This window comes from Cyprinus carpio, chromosome A13 (genome assembly GCF_018340385.1).
Source record: "Cyprinus carpio isolate SPL01 chromosome A13, ASM1834038v1, whole genome shotgun sequence".
Classification (NCBI taxonomy): domain Eukaryota; kingdom Metazoa; phylum Chordata; class Actinopteri; order Cypriniformes; family Cyprinidae; genus Cyprinus; species Cyprinus carpio.
Genome location: NC_056584.1, coordinates 21,721,139 through 21,746,988, shown reverse-complemented (window position 1 = coordinate 21,746,988; position 25,850 = coordinate 21,721,139). Strand labels below are relative to the sequence as shown.

At 35.9% G+C, this 25,850-nt stretch overlaps 1 protein-coding gene across 5 annotated transcripts in view; it reads right to left on the bottom strand.

Moving 5' to 3' along the window:
• Window positions 1-25,850, bottom strand: part of LOC109074308 (adhesion G protein-coupled receptor B3-like) — a 156,034-nt gene that overhangs the window by 49,398 nt on the left and 80,786 nt on the right. For all 5 annotated transcript variants that reach the window (XM_042769364.1, XM_042769363.1, XM_042769365.1 and 2 more), the window contains 7 exons: window positions 22,717-22,881; window positions 21,444-21,545; window positions 19,355-19,461; window positions 17,303-17,497; window positions 12,098-12,166; window positions 6,912-7,020; window positions 314-460 (listed from right to left, as the gene is read on the bottom strand). In XM_042769364.1, the coding sequence (XP_042625298.1) occupies window positions 314-460; window positions 6,912-7,020; window positions 12,098-12,166; window positions 17,303-17,497; window positions 19,355-19,461; window positions 21,444-21,545; window positions 22,717-22,881 (894 nt within the window). The remainder of the gene's footprint in view (window positions 1-313; window positions 461-6,911; window positions 7,021-12,097; window positions 12,167-17,302; window positions 17,498-19,354; window positions 19,462-21,443; window positions 21,546-22,716; window positions 22,882-25,850) is intronic.

The window sequence follows — 25,850 nt, the reverse complement described above, 5'->3', positions numbered from 1 at the left end:
ACGCACTTACATTATTTCAATAGCAGAAAGAAAAAAATTCTTGTTTCAGGAGGCACTATGGTGTTTCACATAGCTCTGCCTAAAACATGCAGTGTGTTGCATTAATTATGATAACTTAAAACATTGTTTCTGAAAAAGATTGTCTATTGCAATACACTGACAGTTTGATTCTCATGCTGATGGCCTGCTTTGCTGAATATAAATGGTGCTGAATGAAAACCAGCTTTTACGATCTATTTAATGTAGCCTTATTGTACAAGACATAAGATGTACAGTATCATCAACTTCCACAGTGTAGCATCATGTACATTACCTGCTGTCTGGGGCACAAAGATTCCTTTGGGAATGACAACTTTGTCCTCAGAATTTCTGGCCCAGTCCACCATCCCTTTCCGTCCCTTCATGGGAAAGTTATTGTCTGTCATCACAGATACCGCAGGCAACCTCTGTATACTCGCAACTAAAAAAAGTACAAGAAAAAGCAAGAGAAGTGACCGTTTATTCCCCATCCCTACACAAGACTGGAAAGTCTAACACAAGGTTTGTGACAAAACAAACAATTACATCAATAATTTTGACTTATATAATTTTGACTATTATATAGTAATATTATTACTATTGAAATGAAGTGTTCTTTACAATGGTCTGTAAACTGAAATGTATTTAATAAGAAACATATTGGAAAATAAATGCATATTTCTATAGTTTGCATTTAAAAAAACTACAGTTAAATGAAAATCTTTGAAAATCATTCCATTTTAACTGTACTCCTCAATTTTCGAATCAAATTACAATTTTACATCATGTTTGCAACCTCAATTAAAATTCCAGGATTTTTCTATTTATATTTACAATAACCTTTTATATACCATTTTAATGGTGCAAACCCTGATGCATGACCGGTCTATCCAGCAGAAAAGAGAGCTGTCAGGTAATGAGCGTTGAGGTGTAGGTGAGGACCATCCTACAGTGGGCATAGGGTTCTTGTGTTTGTTTGTGTGTGTGCAAGTGTGTGTGTGTGTATAAGGAGGAGGAGAGTGGCAGTGCTGCTAGCTGCTGTGTGTGGGGAGCTGGAGGAGGGCATTAGTCACAGGAGCACACGGGGTAGAACTGAAGAATGGTGGGTGAAGCAGCTCGCACTTTAAGCTCTACAACAGCATGAGATCACAGGCCCTTTAGTGATCTTTACCTCCATCCAGGCTTCTCTACTCACAGAAGGAATCTAAAGTTAATCATATACACTGTAAAAACGGTAATTGTAAATAAGATTTTTTTTTAAAATTACATTTCATGTTTAATTCAACATGTTATTTGTCATCTCTTTTTGTGAGTGAAAATTGTCTCAAATTCAATAACACTTTTAAACACTGTACATTATAGCATTGTGAAATTAATTTGGATCACTTAAAATTACTGAATTTAATTGTTGATATATTTTATAATAAATATAAACAAAACAGTATAATTTATTGGTTATCTACATCATGAAAATAATTCCTGTCTGATGCATCATCATCCACAATTTTAATACTGTGCATCCCTAATTATAAGACCTTAAATTTGTTCATAAATTCAAAATTTCACAAGTCAGATTAAGCTCAAGCAGCCAACTTTTCAGGTTTTGAAGAGGAGTAAAATGAAAAGCAAAGTATTAACAAGAATTCTGAAATTTCTGTTTGAAATCTTTATTGTTGTAAACTAATATCCGATTTCAGAAATATAGTAGTACTGCATTCCAAACACAACCTAAAATAACCAAAAGCAAAATGAACAAAAATTATTATTATTATTTTTTTTTTAAAAAGCAGAAGAGTATGCACATCAAAAAAGTTGCAGTACAGTGTTGTGGATTGAAGGGCGTCTCTTGCACAGGTTCTAATCATCTCGTGCAACAGTGATTTATTCAGTGTGTTTCGCACTGTGTGTGAGATCTCTTCAGCTGGGATGTGCTCAGAGCTGTTTGTTGAATGCCGCTGTGAATAACGGTCCTCAGGGAACTCAGCCAGGAGGCATCGGCACCTGCGCCCACCTGTAACTAATGAGCTTAATGACTGGATCCTACAGAGGAATAACAGGCCATTTCTGGCACGTCAAAAATGTTGGTGCAATCTCGGCTAAATGTGAAGGTTAGACTATTTATTGGAGTAGACGTCAGGGTCTCTCAACTCATCTGGGCAATCAATGCACACAAATCAATGTCCATTAAACACATTTAAAAAAAATCTGATTTTAGCTTTAAAGAGCTGCAAGTAAGAAAAATGTCATTGTTTATTCTACGAGCAGACATGCCATGGAAAAGGGAGCCTCTGCAATCAAGGTTATTTGGCTAAAGCCGACGCAACAGTGTGTCGCATTGACAGAAGGTATTTATTATGGTGTCAAGAATGTGCTATAAATTTGGCTAGAAATGATGCTGCAATATCTTACTATGACAGATGATTTTCACTTGGCTAGTACAGGCAGCACCGCTTTCTTCTTTTAATCAAAGAGAGCATACACTGACTAAGATGGTTGTTTAATTTCACTGTTAAGGAAATTAAAAAAGCTGAAAAAAATTGAAAAATGTCAAAATAAGGATTTAGGGTCACACTTTATTTTAAAGGTGCCATGTGTAAAAATTGAGGTAAAAATATCCAAAAAATGACCTACACGCATCAAAAGAATGAGAAGAAATAAGGGCGATGATGTCATTAAAAAAAATTGTCAAGTTATAGTGCTGCAGAGATATCAACCTTAATTAGCATTAGCATTACTAGCCACGGCCCGACAGGTGTCGTAATACCAGGTTCGGCCATGGGAGGCGGTATGCGGGCAATATACCCACCAGCCAACCTGCAATACACGAATAACTCGCACGGCTTGTGGGCGTACTTGAACCTGATGTCAAGCAACCGCGCTCGGAATCACAAATCAAATCCGATAAGAAAAGGAGCCGAAACAGAGTAAACATCGGCACTGCTTTCCATCGCTGGAGACAACTGATGGACTTGAAAGAAATGAGCTTCGACTCCGAACTTGCAACATTTCTTTTGGATTGGTAAGTAAGATGCTGTTAGTATTTCGCTAGAAGTTTGTTTTATATGTTTGCGTATTTTTTTCGGGAAGTTATAACATAGAAATGTATCGAAGGCTGTTCGATGGCTAACCGTAGCTGCGTTTGATAGTTAGCTAGCTATAACTTACCCACAGATCCGATCTGCGTTTCACCTGTTATCTACCAAAGTCCGTCTCTACCAAGCTGATGCTAAAATGTAACATTACCTAAGAAGCTTGAAATGTCTTCGATGATAATGAACCCGAGAGAGAGAGAGAGATTGAGAGTGTGCTTTTAATAGACTCTGCTAAAGATATGGAGAGAGAGAGAGAGAGAGAGAGAGAGAGAGAGAGAGAGAGAGAGCGGTCAAGTTTTTGAAAGCGTGTGAAAAGAGTCAATTGCGTGTGTCTCACGGTGAATGCTTGAGAGTTGGCAGCTCTGGTTACGTTGGTTGGCGCTAGCTTGGTCAACATCAGCTGTCTGATGTTGACCAATGATGTTGACAGAATGCTGTCTGTCAAATTGATTTAATTCAAATAATGTGTATATACAATTCAAAATGTAATATGAACAAAACGAATATGAACATATTCACTGGTAAAGGTGAAGGGGAGTAGCTTGAAGATGTCATGTTTCAAAATCACTTGACATCACCCAACGTTCCTCTGGAGGCAAAACGTCCTCTTAGGCTTCGGCTATGGCTCTAGGGTTGTTGTGAAGGTAGGGGCGGAGCATAGAGACTATGCCATTTCTCGTTTGTTACTCTAGAGTAGACCAATTCACTTTATTGAGGCATATTGCCCCCATCTGGTATGGAATGTGGAGTATGACTTGATTTTTTTGCCAGACATTACACATGGCTCCTTTAAGGTCTAAGTCTTGCTATTCACAAACGATCTATAACTATTTAAACTATATGACTTTTGCCTCAATATACTACTAATTTCCTGCTTATTAATAGTTAGTAAGGAAGTTAAGTTAAGTTTAGGTATTGGGTATAGAGATGTATAATATGGTCATGCATAATATGTGCTTTATAACTACCAATAAACAACCAATATGTTAATAATAGACATGCTAACAAGCAACTAGTTAATAGTGAGAATTAGTCACTATACAAAAGTGTTTACTTTTTATTTTTGTCATTTAGCCTATAATTGAATGAATCAAAAACAGCATTATAAGATTGTAATTGTAATAATATTTCACGACATTATTGTTTTATTGTATGAAAAAAATAAATGCAACTGCATTCAAATATAAATAAATAAATAAATGAATGCAGATTTGATGAGCATAAGAGACTTCTTTCAAAAACAGAAAAATGCACAAAAACTTTAAGTCGTAGGGCCAGACATACAGCTTGCACCAGCGCAAACCATCATTTGTCATTAAAAAATGACTGTCAGGATTTACTAAAGACATACAGTGAGAAATTAGCAATGAAAGGGCATGGACACAGTTACAGTATATTTAAGGCTGATCTTATTGCATATGCATTTGCAGGAGTGTCCCTTTCAGACCCAAATTTATGGGAGAAGAATATTTAAATGAATCATGCAACATGATTTACTAAGTTTTACAGTAGTCAGCTTACTGGTATTTGCACCATTATTTACCGCCCAAAAAAAGCATGTCATAACCCATTTTGCGCTTGACATGGCTGTGATTGTTGCTGCCAGGAGGAAGCCCGCAGAGAACAGACCGTGGTAGAAGGGAGAGAATTTTTTCCACTCGTTTTAATTTATTTTGAATGCCAGAGGAAGACATTATCCGAATATATCCTTACGCTAATTTGTACTGCTCTTGGTAGATTGCGTTGGTCATTATGGAAATGAGATACTGTGTCTGTGGTCTTTAATTTGCGCATTGTCAGAAGATCACCCGCAGAACTTTCCATTCCCATTGGCACTTTTATGGAATTGCCTTGTTTAGTAAATCTGGCCCTTAATTACTCCAAACACACACCATTACAAAAGCACTGATGTGTTTAACTTGGATTCTGAATTCATTACATTGTTCTACAGAACCTTTTAATACAAAAAAGTTCTGTCTCAATATCACCTCTAAATCTTTAACTAATGGAGCCTTGATGGATGGATGGATGGATGGACGGATGGACGGATAGATGGATAGATGGATAGATGGATAGATGGATAGATAGATAGATAGATAGATAGATAGATAGATAGATAGATAGATAGATAGATAGATAGATAGATAGATAGATAGATATTGAAGCTGCATAATGAAATTACTGGGTCGTTAATTCAAGCAGGAATGCCTTTGGAATTCGAAATGCCATCCCAAGTAAATCCAACGTTTCTTAATAAAGTCTTTTTTAAAGTTAATTTACAATTCATTTAATTTAAATGGCCGGTAATTAGATGATAACAAGTGGGCTACAAATCAACAGAGACATATTGTCTCAAATAGACATGTGTTTCAATAATGTTCTTGGTTGCCTGAGTGATTTGCTTAAGTCTTTCTATGCATCTGTAACTGTAGCAGCAGCTGTATGACGCAACATCACTCAGTTTCACCTTCAGAATACAAGAAGTAGTTTCAATCACAGGTTTACTTTGCCTTGTCAGTGGCTGACATTAAAATGTTTATAGCTCCTGCATCATGATGTTGATGTTCTGGCTATGCATTTTATCTTACACACTGAGATGTGGTGGTCATGTCTGAACTGGCTTGATGAAGAGTCATTCTTGCCTGGAAAAAACCTCGAAACATCTGTTCTGCGAACATTTTATGTGGTTTTCGTTATATAAATCTGACAGTCAGCAGGTAAATGAATATAAATTACACTTCCATTAATGGGACAAAAACTAGGGCCTAAAACTACTTTATTAAAATGGCCAATGAAAGCTGTTCAACCTCCAAAAATCTCAGAAGGTCCATAGCTGTTTGGATACAGCCAAGAAGGTCAAGGTCATTATATTTAATACGTAAACTGATTTTTAAAAAGTAATGAAAGTGTACTGTATTCATGGAAAGTGCCAAAAAAACTGATACAAAATCTGATAATGCAATGTATAATTTGCGAAGATATTGCCCATACTAAGCAAGCTTTAAATGTCTTGATACTTCATTGTACTGTACATAATGTCATGACAGCACAATCCTGTCAATGTTTTATGGCAAGACACATAAAACAAGTTAACATTAAAAAAGATATCAAAGGTGCCCTTCAACAGAATTACCTTTTTAATGATAGTTGGGTGTTAGCACCATTCCAAACGTTATAGACTCATCTACAGTATGTATCTGCTGACGTATAGGAAGGTCATCCTAATCCATTCATTTCATATTTGTTGAGCTCTGCAATTCATGCAGATTGCAATTTCATGGGTCAACGTTCTGTGCGCTCGGATAAAGAAAACGAATCAAATGTGCTTCATCACCGGAAGCAAAGGCATTTTTTTTTTTAGTTATTTAACTTTGATTTTGTTCAAATGACTGGAAAGAAAATCAGTATTCGACATTTAACACTGGATTTCTTTCAGTGACATGGGAGGTTTATGGGAAAATGGATGTTTAACGGCTTTACTTTAAAAACTGAAATAAAAAAGCAATCAGGTAAGAGGCCAAAAGATTTTGGTTTTGAAAATGAAAATCAAAGCACGCTGCAATAGATATAACCAAACCGAAACACGGTCTCCTCTTTTCCCGAGCTGAAATAAGATGAGGCTGTTTGGAATAGATTTTAGCACATTAAGTGGAAAGGCTTGATTTTAATTAACATTATCGACTGGCAGTTGTTTGCCCCCCTCTATGCACCATTTATCCTCAATTACTGACGACACACAGAACTGACGGGAAGAGTCAGCAAGACGAGTGGCTTGTGGGAGGGTTTCTGCGGCTCTCTTACCCAGATTTCCTGTCATCAGGTAGGAATTGTGGAAGTCCTTCATTCCCAGCCCGACGATGTGGATGAACTCTTCAATGACCTGCATGAGCTCCACAGACCCCGGGTAAATCTGGGAAAAAAAAATCATAGGGGACAAAAGTAGAGCAATGTTACTCTTACCTGCAAATGAATATCAAACACAGTTACAAATCTGAGGGATTTATATTTTATTACAAGAAACTAAAAAAAAATGTTGGTGTCAAATTTGAAAGTTTAAAAGGTTATAGTTAAAAGATGAATAAAATGATTGAATGAATGACAGACAAAAAGACAAAACAGTATGAATGATAGAATAAATGATAGAACAAACTTTAACAAACAAAAATGAATAAAACAACAGAACAGAATGATGGATGGATGGATGGATGGATGGATAGATAGAGGAACAGAACAAGCAGACAGATAGAAATAATTATATATATAATAGTAGTTACATAAATTGATAGATAGAACAAAACAGAAAAACAGACAGACCAAACAAACTTACAGAGAGACAAGGCGACAGATAAATACAATGATAGACAAACAGATGGATGGATGGATGGATGGATGGATGGACAGAACATACTATAACCAGAATAAACTAACTAATAGACAGACAGAACAAAAGAACAGATAGATAGAACAATAAAATATGGAACAACAGAATGAAAGCTAGACGATAAAAAAAATTATAGATAGAATGATGGGTAGAATGATAGAATTACAGAAAGATAGATAGATAGATAGATAGATAGATAGATAGATAGATAGATAGATAGATAGATAGATAGATAGATAGATAGATAGATAGATAGATAGATAGATAGATAGATAGATAGATAGATAGATAGATGAACAGTATCTGAAACTAAACAGTCAGCCTAGTAAAAGCACTTCGACTGACTCTTTTGGAAGAAGACTATAAAGACTTTTTAAAGGGCACTTCCTCTGTATCTCATACTTTAGAGCCCTGCATCCTGTCTGCTGAGTCCTTCACAAAGACAAACTCATGCAGCAGAGTGATTGTGCAGGGCTCAGAGCTTCTCTAGTGGACCAGCCATCAGTGTCAGAGCAAATGCGGTGGAGTAATTCAGGCTCACCATCCTCCAGATTTCATAGCCTCAGCCTGTCAAAGCACCTGCTCTCTTGCAGTCAATAGCATCATGGTCTGCTGATCAATCCTTGACCTTCAGGTAACTGAACTTGGCTATTTACATCTGCCATCACTCTGAAAGTCTGAAAGATCTTTAGCTGGGAACAGAAGGGCTGGGAGGATTTTTATTTTAGAGCAGGCCTTTTTTATTAGACTCATTAACTTGATATTTAAGAATAAAATATTTAATTAATCATTATTTAAAGTCAACTATTAAATGCCATTTGCTTGTTCATCAAGTGGTTAGAAGAGAGGGGTTGAAATATATAAGGGATTCATGATGTCATACTTTTTTTTCAAATAGTGTGCATCAATTAAAAATAGGTAACACATTTTTATAATTCGTAAATGATTTTAACATGAGCCAACAATAATCAATGACATTTTTACAGCATTTAACCTTTATTAGTACAATTTTTAAAATTAATATATATATTAAATATTACTAAATGGTGATAAGATTAAGATTAAGAAATGCTGTAGAAATATTGTTCATGTAAACTAAAGTTGTTAAATGTGTTATTAAATGAAACCTTACTGCAAGGTTGTATAGTAACCTTTGTGTTTTTTGATCTTTGTCAGTCTTGTTTTCAAACTAAAACTATTCAAATATTTTTCATTAATTAAAATTAAGCTAAAGTAAAATAACACATAAATATTATATGAAAATTAGAAATGTTGCCTAGGCATCTAACTGAGATAATATTAGCTGAAGTACTAAAATTACTAAACGTGAAATAAAAAAATTAAAAAGGAATTAAAAAAGCAAAAACTAATAAAAGTGACAAACATAAAATGACTAAATATTCAAATGAAACTTAAAATATAAATATAAAAAAGCTAATTATATATGTAAAAAAAACAACAACAACATTATAATACATTATAAATAATATTAAAATAACACTGCTCTGTTTGCTATAGTAATTTAATCAAGACATTCACATGCCAAGTTGTCTTAACCCTTTTACACAGCAGATTTACAGTATGGATTTACATGCCATATGACAATGTGCTTCCCATTTCTCTCATCTCATTAGCATCTGAACCCCCTCTCCTCGTGACAACAAACAAAGCATAGAAACACATTGCAGCCAATCTGCAAAAGACAAAAAAAATACAAATAAATAAATAAAAAATACAGGTGCAGAAAAATAGCACTGAGTGACATTTCATAATTAGCACCCTTAGTGAGGTGCAGAAACAGGGCGTTGAAGTCACATATCTAATAATCGCCCTGGCAGGAGTTGGGCTCTGCATTCGCATGGGGGCCGATCTTAGGCCAAGTCGATCAGACAGGCTGCAGACTGGGAGAGAGATGCTGAGGGCACGCAGGCGGATCAGCCCATCCCCCCTCGGTCAGACTGCTGGGGAACAGCAGAGAGCATCCCTCTCCATGGCAACAGCGCTGGGCTGCTGAAGTGTGCAGGGAAGACAGCAATGCGGGAAATGGCCGAGGCTGACGGCCATTAGATGAACCAGCACTGTTGCTGCACTGAGTATCATGAAAATACAGTAAATTTTGTGCTGCCATATATATTCTCTACTGTCATATTTATATTTCTTGCACTGGTGTACTTTTCTGCTATTTATATTTCAGCCATAAGTATATACAACTAGTATAGGCTAACAGGTATGAACGTAGCACATTTGCACCAAAATACAAAGGCAACTTACTTTGCTAACAGAAACACACCAAAATAATATTACATATTTTATATATATATATATATATATATATAGAAACCACATACACACACACACACACACACACCACACACACACACTATAACACACACACCACACACACACACACACACACACACACACACACACTCACACACACACACACACTCATATATTTGGTTATGGTATATTATAAAAGTTGTTAACATTACATACTTATCTAACATTATGTTAACTATACATCCATATTATATATATATATATATCTATATACTATATATATATATATATATATATATATATAATATATATATATATATATATATATACACATTTTAAATGATATAATTTTTGTATTATATTAAATGTCAAGTTTTTATCAATCAGCTTTTATAATATAATATATATTATTTTAAATAATATATATATATATATTATATATTATATATATATATTATATATATATATAGTATATATATATATATATATATATATATATATATATATATATATATATAATTTATTTATATAACTTACTATAACTCTTCTACTATACAGATAAGGATCCTTTATACTCTACTTTAAAAGGCAACTTCCTAAATAAATAAAATATATTTTTCCCAACAGAAAAGTACAAATATAATACATTGCGTACTGATTCTTTTCTGGGTGGACCTATAAAAGTAGGTCATATAGCAGTCTGCACTTTTTCTCGCCAGAAGACATGAAGACATTTCTCGTATGAGTCTTCATACTCGATTAAACTAGAGTTGTGGATATCTCATAATCCTAATACAAGCGCTTGGCAATGTTGCCGTCTGTTGATGTTGTGGACTCAGGTAGGTTGTTGTTGTATCATTATATTATATATTGAAACAACGGCCTGGACCAGTGTTGCCACCTTGTAGGCATTGTCTCCCTAACTTCTGAAATCCCCTGTATGGCAGTTTTTCATAAGTAATCAGCTTGGTGAAATTTAAAGTAAATCTGTCTGTGACCAATATTTAAGGAGCTTTGGTGACTGATGATCCGAAAAAGTCAAAAATAGTTCAAAGTTAACTATTAAAAAGAATATCTGATCATAAGTTCACAAATGAAATATATAGTTTAAATTGTTACTGTGTTGTTTTGTTATTTTTTTAGTATATGTTGTTAAATGCTTAAAAAATGTTTTTGTTTTTTGTATTATGTGATATAATTTTTTTTATATTTTTGTATGTGTTTTTTATTTTTTTATGTGTTTTGGTATGTGAGGGGATGTATCCCACTACTATCTAAAAGCAGACCATCAGTTAATGAAACTAATGAAGCTGACTCTAAAGAAGAAAACAAGACAGACAGACTAGATAAAATCCTGGGTGATCTTTAAACATCAGGGCTTTCTAAGGTCAATCATTTGACAGAGCTGGTGACAACCGTCTCAGATGTCCTTTAATGATTTGAGAAGCTTGAAGATTCAATCTGTGACAAAGCAGAGGAGGAACGTGAATGGAAAACGAGAGTCCCCTCTGCTCTGGGGACCGATTTAACCAGGCAAAACTCCTTTGGCAAAACAAGCAACTGGCTATGTGACCTGATCTCCGAACACACTCCTGACTGAAAAACATATTACTTTTCTTTAAAAGCCCTGTGACACTGCCCTACTCCATTAAAGGGCTAATTCAGTTGACACAAGCACCCCAATTCGCTCAAGGACACGTTTTACCAGAACTCGGGTGAAAACATTAGACGAAGGAGCTCCAAAGCAGCTTACACTTGACAGACAGTAACATTACCACCGTCTGCTTAAGAGGCATTACCAGTTCAGGCTTAAAGGAAAGAAAGAAACATTTAAGACACTCAATTTGGTTCAATGCAATAATAATGTAGTTGGAGATTTTGAGTTTCTGACGAACATTCAGCTTGTTCAAGTCCAAATCCCTCAGGCTGCTTTTAGACTGTCTCTCAGAAAGTGCGAGAAGACAGTTCCGTCACTGCTGACAGAAAGCATGAAAGCTGGACATATGCTGCCAATGCTGCTGCCACCAAGTGGATGCAGTGGATATTGCAAATGTCTTTCCAACAATCAGCACAGCAGGGAGGTAGGTATTTGGCAGAGAAGGTTTGATTTGACGCAACCCTGCCTGTGGAGACAGGCACCTCTTTGACCTGACAATTACCTAAAGCATCTGCACCGGTGATGGCAATCGATTTGCTGAGGGCTCATCACACAATATACAGCCTCAGAGTGACACACAACACCAGATACTCTCTGCAATGTGACTATAATAAAGCAATCTCGACCCCAAAGCTTCAAAAAACACTTGTTCACAATGTTCAGGCTCACCTGTTGCGCGTCTTCCCACTTTTCTCTGTTCTCCTCTTCCAGGAGATTGCTGATGATCTGAAAAAAATTCTGTTGAGAGAAGAAATTGTACTTAGTAAAACGCAGCTGTCAAAGGAACAGGCAGGTAACATTATTTGTGATACACAGTTGTGATCTCATTTCAGTCAATATGCTTTGAAACTTTATATAATACACAGTTGTGGTCAAAAGTTTACTTATACTTTGTAGCATCTGCAAAATGTGAAAAATAAGAGGGATCATACAAAATTCATGTTATTTTTTTATTTAGTACTGACCTGAAAAAGATTATTATTATTATTATTTATTATTATTATTATTTTTTTTTTTATTTTATTTTTTACAAAAAATAAGTTTACATACAGTATAGGGCTCCAGAAAAAAAAAATGTATTAAAGGGGACATATGATGCGATTTAAATTTTTCCTTCCTCTTTGGAGTGTTACAAGCTCTTGGTGCATAAAGAAGATCTGTAAAGTTGCAAAGACTAAAGTCTTAAATCCAAAGAGATATTCTTTATAAAAGTTAAGAGTCAACCACACCCTCTTAAAATGGCTCATTCAAACACGCCCAGACATCTCTATGTCACTATGTAGGGAGATTTGCATAATGCTGCCCAAATGTTCACGAAAAGAAAGAAGGCGTAACTTTTATTCTCTTTGTCGCCGCAGCTGCCATGTTGTGGAGTCGCTGTATGTTCCTTTGAATTGAAACTTTGTTTGGCCTTCCAAAAGAGGACATGACTAGAAATCAGTGGTTAAGTTGTATTTCAAAACTGTTCCAGAACAGTCCAACCCAAATATTCAGATGTGTGCTGCGCATTTTATGGAGGAAGAGGACTGTTTCCTGAACCAGTAGCCTGCAATGCATCTGTCTGGCACAAAGGCTGTTTCTATAAAGTTGGGCAGTTCAAACTTTGGAAGTACAGTCTGGCGCTTCTGACTCACAGCCTGTAACGTTAGGTAAGATTTTATATTTAAATAATTTGCCAATGATGATTCAAACGCGAGTTTTGAGCAGCAGAGTAGGCTTGTTGTTTCTCAGATCACAAATGCAGACATGGTTTTATGTTTATGCAGCGCGATACATTTACATTACATTACATTTACATTTAGTCATTGAGCAGACGCTTTTATCCAAAGCGACTTACAAATGAGGACAATGGAAGCAATCAAAAACAAAAGAGCAATGACATACAAGTGCTATAACAAGTCTCAGTTATCTTAACGCAGTACATGTAGTTTTTTTTTTAAATAGCTAATATAATAAATGAAAAGAAAACTGATAGAATACAAAAAGATTAGAAAGCTAGTTAGATTTTTTTTTTTTTTTTTTTAGAATAGAATAGAATGAGAATAGTGAGTGCTAAAGTTAGAGAGTCAAATAAAGATGGAAGAGACGTGTTTTAAGCCAATACGCAACGCAACGCGTAAAAAGACAGTATAAGTCATTATAATCAGTAATTATGTCCCCAATGGATGCAACAAATGCCTCATTTGTAATGGGTTTTATTGGTTTTGTCTCATCTAGTGATGTCCAGATCGCAGACAAATCTTTATATTTAACCGGATCTTCTTAGTGAACCAGTTGAACCAGTTCACCAAATCTATCTGAATTGTTTGAAACGGTTCGTGTCTCCAGTACGCACTAATCCACAAATTTCTTAAGTTATTCGGTTTATAAACGTGCCTTACACTCCCTCTGACGTGAAATAAACCAATATCCCGAGTTATTCAGTTACTCCTAACAGTACACTGACTGAACTGCTAAAAGAGAACCGATGATGTGATGTGCACAAGAAGAGCAGCTGGACTGAGTCTCGTCCTGCTGGGAGACGGCATAGTATGTTAAGGGGCTTATAGTTTCAGTGTATAGTTTGGGGCTTTAAGTTTATCACAATGCACTGAATAGCTGGCCAATCAGAGCACACCTTACTTTTCAGACCGATGAGCTTTGTAAAAATCGACGCGTTTCAGAAAGCGGGGCATAGAGGAGAAACTATAATGTACATTATATGGAAAATAATGTGTTTTTTGAACCTTAAACCGCATAAACACAGTGAATTACACCAAATACACAAAATAATGTTCTTTTTAGCAGCATCATATGACCCCTTTAAGAGGCTGGAGGTGAAAACTTTTGAGCAGAATGAATTTTTCATTTAGTACTGGCCGTTAGAAGCAACAGAAGACAAAACAAGTTCAATTTACCCTGATCTTCATATTCAAAAAGTTTTCACTTAAACGCATCGCGTTTCCGTCTGAAGCATCAGTGATTGTTTGAAACTTTTGCAATAGTTGCGTATGAGTCCCTCAATTATCCAACAGCTTTGGGTCATCCAGTAAAACGGGACATTGAACTTGAAAAATGGGTGTTTTACTCCAAAGAAAAAAAAAATATATATATAATATATAATACATTATTTTTGTTTACATCTTTAAAGAATTTAATGCATTATAAGGCATTTTAAAACATGCATATAAAAGATGGATATGGGTGTTGATAATGTATTTTAAAACATTGTGCTTTTTAAAGATAAGAATATATTAAATTGCAACCCATTTTACTTCCAAAAACAGGATACTGAATTTGAAGAGTTTTTTTTTTGTTTGTTTGTTTTAAAAAACATTATAGATTATTTTTATTTATGTCTTTAAAGAATATAATGCATGATATAAAACATGGACATGGCTGTTGATCATGTGTTTTAAAGAACTGTGCTTTTAAAATAATATAAATATAAAGTTATTAAAACTGCATGATAACTATGGCTTTAATTAATCATGACAATGTTAAAAACACATTCTGAGATGTGTTATAAGGCATTATGAATGACTGAATTAATTCAGAATAACTTTAGAATAAATTTTTGAAAATTTTATGTGAATATATCACTGCACAGCACCCACAGAATTGTCAAGGACTACATACCATAACGGATGGGTAATGTGTAATGAATTTGCATAATGAAATGTGACCTTGTGACCTTAATTTTTATATTATGAAGCATTATAAAAGCAATAATGTACTTGAGGCTGTGGTATTGTGAGAATTTTGAAGTGACTGTTAAAGTGACTTCATAAAAATAGCATGGCTTCTTTAACCTAGTGCTTAAGTATATTAAATTGACTTTAAATTGAAATTTTACCTAGTCCTGGAAAAAGCAAACTAGAAATGCTCATATCTGGAATGTCTGAGGAAAAAAATCTACTCAGTGTTCCCTGAAAAGGCAATAATGAAGAATCTCCCCTACATTTCAAAAGTCTAAACAAATGTGTCTCTGGGAATTACACTGAGGATCACAGCACTGATTTACAGTGAGATGATGGGATATGTCCAGGGGCCTCGGCTCTAAAACACACCTGGGATTTCCTGCTGCTTTCAATTCAGGGATTGGTTGATCTTTCCTAAGCACTCAAATGTGCACAGAATTAAAGGGGAAGAACAGAGAGCGTCGGTTGAGTTTGAAAGCGCTTGGGAGAGCTGTCTACTACAAGACTGGAAAGAGAGCTGATGTTTGCTGTGGTGACTGGGCTGAATGAGATATCCAGCTGGACGTGTGCCTGTCTTTTTTGTTTGCTGCTCTGCCTCTGTGCCACGAAAGGCAGGAGAGAGGCAGTGTCTTGGCTCCGGCACGCTTGTTTTTCTACTTGAATGCTTATGCTCCCTCTGGTGGTAATGCGTCCACTTAAACACAGCATTAATACATTCCAAAACACACAACCCACCCCGGCACACATGCGTGGGGAGAAGGGGCCACTCCGGTTCACATCAGGGCTTAGATAAAACCTCCTACACCAACCCGACACACAAACATACAGGCACAAAATCACATTACACCCCATATTATGTAAAAATACTCAGATTCTCACAAACAGGTCATGAGAAATCGGTTTGTTTCGGCATTAGGAAGGTTATGACAAGGCTTTGAGATAGAATGATATAGACTTAGTGACTATCTCCTATCAGCAGCTGGCGCATGGTGTCACAATCCCATAAGCTTTCTGTGAAGGGCAATAGCACCAAAATATTTATCAGTCATAAAGTAGTGACATTGCCATTTTGAAGGCGCTGTAAGTGATTGGAGACATTTTACTAACTTCTGCCATTTCGCTAACTTCACACAAATGCCTGGAATGTCTGGAGAGACCTGTCAGTACTCCCATTCATCTCAACGGCAGATCCTTGACTTGCATGTCACCCTCCAGAAACGCGTGACTGGCATGCTGCTATCTTTGCTCACAGGCACTCAGTTCTGGAGATATGCATTTTAGAGCCATGTGACTAATGTAAATCCATGTGACTAATCATTCCGGTGGAAAATGACATCATGACAGCTCTAATCGGCTGATGGCTCCATAAGAATGCATACAGTCCCAAGCCCTTCACTAGCGACTATTCTGAGTTGTGATGTCAAAGACAGCAAAAACAGAAAAATACAGTTGCTCTACATGCTTTTAATAGCCCTTCAAAAAAAATCTATATTATATAATGAAATATTCCCAATTTATTTTACCATTCAAACATTTGGGGTCTGTGAGATTTTTAAATGTTTTTGAAAGAAGTCTCTTATGCTCACCAAGGCTGTATTTATTTGATCAAAAATACACAAAAAAAAAAAAAAAAAAAACATAAAAAATGTAAAATATTATTACAATAACTGTCACTTATTTCTGTGATGCCAAAGCTGAATTTTCAGCAGCCATTACTACAGTCTTCAGTGTCACATGATCCTTCAGAAATCATTATAATATTATGATTTGTTGCGCAAGAAACATTTCTTACTATTAGCACAGTTAAAACAAATGCATACTTTGATGAATATAAAGTTTAAAAACAGCATTTATTTGAAATATATTTGAAATATATTTACATTCTAACAATATTTTGTAACGTTATAAATGTCTTTTGATTGATTTAATCCATTCTTGGTGAATAAAAGTATTCATATCTATGTGAAAAAAAAATAAATAAAAAAAAAAATACTGACTCCGAAATTTTAAATGGTAGTGTGCAGTATATGCTGTTTGCACAAAAAGAAAAAATGTTCTGCGTGGTATCACTTTCAACCTGCATTATTGACATTCAAGACCTAAGGTAAATTTACCACAATGCCTAAATGAAAACATTTACAAGATGGATATAATCATGGAGGTTAGCAAGAAATGAAATTATTTTCTCTTTTACCTGAACGTCATCAGAAGAGGGTTCATAGCTGGCCCTTTTGAAGGTTTCTGTGACGTTTCGAAGAATCTCCACTGAAGAGAGAAGGTCACCTGCATAGAAATTGCGTCTTTGGGTGAGGTCCAGGAGGACCTTCGTAACCTGGGACATGCCATCTCCTGCCAGATTCCTCTGACCTTTAGCAAGGTGCCCCTGGACCTAAAGACACACAGGGAAAGAGACTGGGTTCTGTGTGTACTTCAAAGACTGTAACACTAACAGAAAGTTGTAATATAAAGAACTACCATTAGTTTTAAAGGTGAAGTGTGTAATTCCTCAAGCAACATTAAACACAACTGATTATAGAATGTTGATACTGTTGATGTTCCTCAAACACGGTCCTGTCTGATATTGGCTGGATGAGCAGATAGTCCCTCCCCAGAATAGTGCCATTGGTTGATGCAATTTTGCTATGCTGGACTGATTAAGATGTTCTAACAATGTTCTGATACATTTTAGACTGAAAATATTACACACTCTACATTTTCTGAAGAAAACATGAGTGCTTTGCCTATACAACATTTTAAGCAGTTCTCAGTGGTTTTAGCCTGTTGCTATGCAGTTGATGAGTTGTTCTAAACGGTTTAGCCCCTGGCTACACAGTTGCTAAGCTGTTCTGAGTGAATTTAGCCTGTTGCTATGCAGTTGCTAATGTTTTCTAAATTATTTTGGGCTCTTGCTATGTAGCTGCTGAGGTGTTCTAAATAGTTTTAAGCCTGTTGCTATGCAATTGTGATGTCATTCTAGGTGGTTGCTAGGTGGCTGCTTTGTACCTCAAGTCAAAAAAGGGTAAACTATTTTAAATTGTAATAATATTACATTACAATTATAACAGAAAATAGTTTTTCTGTATTTTTGATCAAATAGATGCAGCTTTGTTGAGCATAGAGGTTTTGAACACAAAAATCATACCAACTCCAAACATTTGAGCAGTAGTGTTTTGCCCTAAATTTTAAGCAGAAATAAGAGCATCAAGAAATTACACTTCACCTTTAAGCAATAGAGCAATGAAAAAAAAAAAAAAAAAACATGCATAAGTCATGCAGGTATGATGTCATACACACTAACTCAAAGAAAGAGGCTAAAGAGCGTAGACAGAAGAATGTGTGTGTGTGTGTGTGTGTGTGTGTGTGTGTGTGTGTGTGTGTGTGTGCGAGTGGGTCAAGTTTTGCCTGCACTGTGAAGACCAAAAGCCCCCATCAGGATAGTAAAACATAACTGCAGACCTCACAAGGGATATAACTTAATAAAAATAATAAATAATGCCTTAATTAAAATTTTAAAAGGCAAAAAGGTGTGAGAGCTAGGGGATAGAAAATATCATTACCTCAGTATAAAGCCGATATGAGTCAATGGAAAGTCCCCACCATGCTTTTCTGTTTGTGTGTGTACCTACTTAACCATAGTTTGGGGATAAATTTGTACCCAAAAGTGAGCAAAACCAAAACAAACACCTCCATTTGGGGACTTCCTCATTTGTAAAACTGGTATAAAATAAAGTAAGTGGTAGGGGTTTAGGTTAAAAAGTGTATAACTATCTGTATATAAAAACAATAGTCTATGAAATGTCCCCATTTAGATAGCTAAGTAAACGTGTGTGTGTGTGTGTGTGTGTGTGTGTGTGTGTGTGTGTGTGTTTGTGTGAGACGCATCCAAAAGCTTGGAAATAACCCAACTTATTGCATTTGAGAAAGACTCAAGCGAAAATCATTCATTCATGTCGAGCAGGTGTGTTCCCAGAAAAAGCTCCGGTGAAGCTGGAACAACCATCTCCAAGATTTTACAGGAAATTAGAGCGAGTCCTCCATTAATGCGGGGTCTCAAAAACTGCAATACAAGCGGTTTAATTTGCCTTTCCGATGATAGCAGTTTATCTTGCAGACCTGTGTGGTGGTCTGGGTTGCCGGGTGGGAAGGGAACGGGTGGAAATAGTTTGGGTGATCGTGACGACTGCAGGGGTAATTTATGGCACGTCACAAACAGAAGCAGAGCGCAGGAAGCTGACTTTGCACCTACTGATTGCTGCAAGTATCTGTATTCATTTGCAATGCATCGAGCGTAGCTGGGCTGCTCCCAATAGGCCACCCCGCGGTGATCCAGTGAGCAGCGTCGACTAGTGGTGCCTGCAAAGGAGGAGGAGGGAGAAAAGAGAGATACAGAGAAAGAGAGAGATACAGAGAGGAGGTTTATATTTGTTCTTGTAAGTCTTTTTTCCTTTTTTATTCCACCTGTCAGCCCCCACATCTTTCAGCGAGAGGATAAAAGCAGCAGCCTTCATCATCATCTAGATGTGGCGGTTGCCAGATCACATGTTCCTCACATGTGCCACTGCAGTATATGCATACGAACAAACCAAACTGTAATTACGTGCTTTAAAGAACTGGTTATAATTCCCGCTCACAGAATTACAATGTTAACTGACGCCAGCTGTCATGCACCAATTTGACTTTTTTGTATTTGACAAATGCGAACCGAACCCTGCAACCTGAGATATCTACAAGTCTGCCGCCCACATTTGGGAGTGAATAAACAAATGCACAAAATTCCTCGCCTCCGATCCATCAGAGCGTGTCCTACACGTATCGTCTCACATTAAAGACACATCCTTGCCTTCGGAACAACCTCACCACACCCGCCCGCACCCCTCTACCACACACGTCTTATCAGCTCTCGTTCCTACAACGGTTCCACCGCCTAAAACCCAGCCAGCAGCGAAACACACTCGGCCCACCTGAGACACAGCTGCAGCCAGCTGCCTGCCCTCAAGCTGAGGCATCCAAGCAGGGACATCCAACCCACAGATCACAGAAAACTCCCACAGAGCCGGATCAAAGCGGACGTTCTCAGAACTCACCATTAAAACACATGCTGCCACAGAGGGGCTTAACCAGACTGAATCTCACACACACATGTAAAGATCACACAAACCTCCTCCATTCATGTTTGCGCACAAAATAGGGCAAAGCAAAATTGAAAAGTTCTCATCCTGTACATTTTATCGCCAATCATTCTTAATTAATCAGTCTCTAAAAGCTTCAACTACTTCCAAATGTTTGATTCTTGTTGCTTTCATTCGATTTTGTTGGAGTTTAATTGAATTGAATTCATAATAAATGAAGTTTTTCCAGCATTTCATGCTGCATGCTGCCGTCAGATCCCACTCCAGTGCTTTTGCATGACCCGAAATTTCAATGTGGGTTATATGGAAAACAAACATGTAAATTTAACTAATTCCACCCATGGGTTGACACACTGTCTTTTATGTATAAATGATATAATTAAATGTTCTCAAACCAAAATAAAAAAATAAATAAATTCAAAAGTACATACGGGCCTATGGTGGCAGTCCACCCACATAATGAAATATATCCACAAAAGACATTATTCCATCTATATAGGCATTTGCAGTCAGCCTCTGCTCACCTAGTTCTAGTTATGCTGGACTGTTCGCTGTTATCTCTGAGTCTGTGCTGCCCGCATTTTTTATTTTTTTTCAGCATCTGCTCTTTCAAGGACACTGTAGTGGCGTTGCAGAGCATCTTTACAACAGGAGACAGCAGGAGGTTACAGGATCTCAACAGAGAACAGTACAGCACCTTCTGCCAATTTCAGACCACAATCAGTAAGGCTCACACCTCAGACCAGTCCAAGGAGAGAGGGAGTGAGAAAAAAAAGAAAAGGGACACCTCTACAGTGTATCTCGAAGCAGAATTTACCGGATGGAGAAACGGTTTCTATCTTTTTAGATTTTCTTCCTTTATGTCTCCGCTGCAGATTCGCAAAGATGTTGACAAAACGCTGGAGGGTTCAAGGGTATGCAAATGACAAAAATCTCTAGGTACACACAGCATATGCCATTTAAAGGCCGTCACAGCAGTGCTGAATATACTAGTGAGAAACATTTGTCATAGTAGCCTTCTGAATTTATGAATAATTTCAACATCATTGAAATAAATGAACTGCAAAAGAAAAGCTGAACAAAAAAACATAAGCTGTGGTCTTTTTCTTTCTATTGAAAGCATCTGTAATGCAGTTCTATTCTTTCTTTGTGTCTTTGTGTTAGGCTGAGTGCTCTTCAACCGCTGACTGTCGTGGCTTTTCTTACCCGTGGCGTTGGGAGGACACCTGTTGAAGGCCAGTTCCCCAGAGGGAGTTCTTCTCCACAGCATGGACACAGCATAATCCTCAGGGCATATTTCATAAGGAGCTATGGTTCAGGAATAAAAACACACATTTAGACACACTTTTAATTGAATTTTTTTTTTTTTTTTTTTTTTACATTATTATTATTTAAAGGATTTTAGGAAGATGACAAATAATGGATGCTGGTGGAGAATGGGGGAAATGGATCAGAATATAATGCAAGTCAATTGTAGTTTCACATTGCCCACATATAACTGCCACAACATTTTTGGTCATTTAAATGCTGCAATATAATAAAAGGAAATACAATTGTATTTCTAATGCACATATGCAATTATAATTTTTAGTGGAATATAATGCAAGCCGATTTTAATTTCACATTGCCTATATATGCTGTAAATTCCACATATTTTTTTGGTCATATAATTGCTGAAGACCTATGTACCTCTAATGCATATATACAATTAAAATTTTTAACATGAATATGATGCGATCCAATTTTAATTTCACATTGACCATATATAAATGCCACTATAACAATGCACATATACAATTATGATTTTAAATTAAAAATTTCAAATTTAATTTTATTATAATATTTATTATATTATATTATATTATATTATATTATATTATATTATATTATATTATATTATATTATATTATATTATATTATATTATTGGATTGGATTGGATTGTAACACCCAAATTATTTTATAAACTGTAAATCATAAGTATCTGGAAATTCCTACTTAAAATTGTTTGTCAAGATATTTACGTTCCATCTATTTGACTGCAACACTAATTTCAAGCATTTGAGATTACAGGAATGATAAATTCAGTCAACATTATGAGATTCTATAACTGTCCTTGTAACAAACCTACAGTATGCATGTATGAAAATGCATGTAGATGCATGGAAATAAATCACCATTTCCATGGAAATGGTTTCTAATAAATGAGAATAGCATGACATCATTTATGTGACATTAAATATCCATTACTGGTGAAAATTGTGTTGACCATTCCTCGCTGGAAAATACAATTATGGTATATGTTCATTATTTCTCACACGAATAATGATTCAATGCAAAAAAAAAAAAAAAAGAAAAAAAAAAAAATGGACATGGATTTCTGAACGGAAAAGATAATTATCCCTGCATCCGTCTCTCATTTACCCTTCTCTGCCCATTCTGGCATAATCGACTCTTGGGGCTCAATTATTTGCAGGTTACCTGGGCAACGCTGCTCGCTGCACTTGCGGACCTCCTCCCCGCTGCCGTCGCATGGCTGCCCCGTGACTGTCAGCCCCTGGCATACGCGCACCCTCCGCTGCCAACCCCCGTCACAGGACTTAGAACACCCACTCCACGGAGCCCAAGCATTCCACTGTCCATTAGCTGAAAGACAGATACAGGCATTGAACGAAATAGTGCGAACACCTAGAAAATGGGAAATATTTATTTGTTGAAGTGTTTTACCACCATTTGCCTTTAATACGGCTTCCAACCTTCTTAGAATAGATTAATACAACTTCTGAATAGTCTCCAGTAGAATTTCATTTATCAGAACAAATGCCAATTACTTCAGAATTGTTAGAGGACTGTGAATCAGCTTCTTTCTCTTTTCTCCAAAACTGGCCACAATAATTTAATAATAATTAAGTCAGGTATTGAGATGGCCAGGGTAGATGTTGAAATTCATCTTGGCGCTCCTGCTGTGTCTGTGATTAGAGTTTTAGTGACTGCAGCTCTTTCGTGGATGTTGGCTTTGTAAAGTTTTCAATGGTCTGTTTTTGTGGAAACAGGGTCTTCAAGGTGAATATTGAAGTTTGCTGTCACTTTGCTGCAGTAGTTCTGTGCTGTTTGGACACAATCCTTCTAAATGTACGATGGTTCCTATCATTCACCTTCACCCAATTATTTTTACCAATTATTCTTATTTGCTGATGAAAGCTTGACATGCTTTTTGTACACAATTTTTCTTAAAACATTAAACAATTGGGCTGTTAAGGTTACAGAGGCTCCTGCTAAACAGGCTTCAATCTAGGCTCTTATTTCATCCACGATTTGTACTAAACACAGCTAGATACAATATAAAGAATACAGATGCAAAGAGTACAGTCACAGCATTCGCTTTAATGGCAACCTACACAAATTATATTAACCTCCATAATAACGGGTGTTTATATTATTTTGTCCAACCCCTTTACATAGATGGTATGCATCGTTTCTTACATTCCATCTCTTTCAAGCTCGACAATGACATTGCATCTTTATGTGGATGTGCACTCTTAAAAGTTATTTGAGCCATCTTCTGTGAAAGCTAAAGAATTACGAGAAATATAGTGCGGAACATTGTAAAACACACTTGTTTGCAGAGGAGGGTTTGGCGCATTAAAAAACATCCAGTTTCTTGTCATGTTAACATGCTCTAGAGGCCAGAGATGCAATGAAACTAGACTTTTGGCAGAATTTGCTCTTGATTTAATTAATAAAATCATTACCACGATACTTGCAATGATCTGATATTTGTTTCTGCTTTATGAGCGTGAGGGTGCCCTGCAACTGGGATAATAATTTTCCTCACTTTGCCAGTCCCGAAACACATTTTATGGTAAAGTTTTAAAAGGCTTCAGGAAATTTTACGGGCATCTAATGAATGGAGTAAAACATTGTTTCTTGCCATTGGAAAGGGAAACATGAAAAAAGACAGATGTTGCCCTCAGCTGTGCTATAAATCATGTGTGAGAAAGGACATGTTCACCTGTTAACTAGCATTCACCTGTGCTGAATGTACACTAGTGTTCAAGGACACATTTACATTAACATTTAGACTATGTGGAGGCTGCTGGAATGTTACTCTGAAATCAATAAATACGGTCAAATCATATAAAAGCACTGAGAAATACAGTATTTGACCTCTACGCAGCATCATAAAAAAGCCTTTAATCAAGCCACCTCAATAAAAGTGTCAAATAGTCCAGTTAAAAAAGGCTTAATATCTGAAGTTGTATAAGCTTTCAAGCAAATAAATATTCTACCACTCAAAGGCAAAAATTTCTCATCCTCAGTCTATCTATTATCACAGGAGTAAAGCTTCTCTTAAATGACCTTCAGATATACAGTAAACAGATTTGCATTTGCAAGTGCTTGTCAAAATGTATGTCAACTGAAATAAATAGAAATTTTGACCCTTTTTGATAGTTTTAAATGTCACATTGTATGACTCAAAAATGTAATTTTTAAAATTTTAATTAAAATTTCATATTTGTTAAAAAAAAGAGTAGTAGTTTTGACTTTTTATCTCACATTTTCACCTCATATATCACAACTTTATGGTTAAATATTTGCAAGGAAAGCATTTAAAAGCATTTAAATATTAAGATACCGACATCACAGTTGGTTACATTTTGAATGCTCAATATTTTATTTATAAATAACATATGAAGAGTTAATTTGCAAAAAACAGATAACTCCAACACCAACTTTTCAAAAATCATGTTTTTTTCATTGTGCATTCCAATTAATCTCAATCAAACTGCAGCTGGGTTATTTTGATTAGGCAAAAAAATAACACACACACACAAAAATACAGCTAACTAACACAATAAAACACAATAAAAACATGATAACGCCCTAAAAACATGATTTTTGAAAATGTAAAAAAACAAAACAAAAAAAAAAACATAGTTATCCTATAATAACTAGCAAATAAACTCTTCATATAGACATTTCAGATGTGAACTCTGGATAATAAATAGTTAATGTAACATTAAATTTTTACCAATCCGATGCTCTGTGGCACTTGATAAACAAAACATCTTCCATTTTAACTTTGATGCTACAATATAGCGTATCTCACCCTGTTAGCAGCTTCAAACTCACTGAGACTCTCTGTTATCATGAACCATGTAGAGCAAGAGTCTTAAAGCTTACAAGCATCATGCTGTGGGGCCCTCAGTGTGTTTTAAAGAAATACCTGCCAGGCATACTGAGTATGCGTTCTCAAGCAAGACCCAATGCTATGGTCTATCAACACAGACTTAAGCTAATGCTTAAGTCTGTGTTGCTCAACATACAGTATATAGAAGAGGCGTCTTTACTGTTGATATGATATCATACTGTAGTTAGCCTGGGGTTCTAAGAAATCAAAGTTTTATGGCCTTTTTTCGAAATCTGATGCTATATTATAAAATATAACATTAATATTATAAATATTTTTTAGTAAGTACAGACATATTTTTAGCAAATACACAAATTTAAAAAGAATTCTGTCCTTTATACAATGGCATTTTCTATTCATATATATATATAAAAACAGCTGCAGCTACAGTGCCTATAACCTTGTATGATGATCATATTTTCAA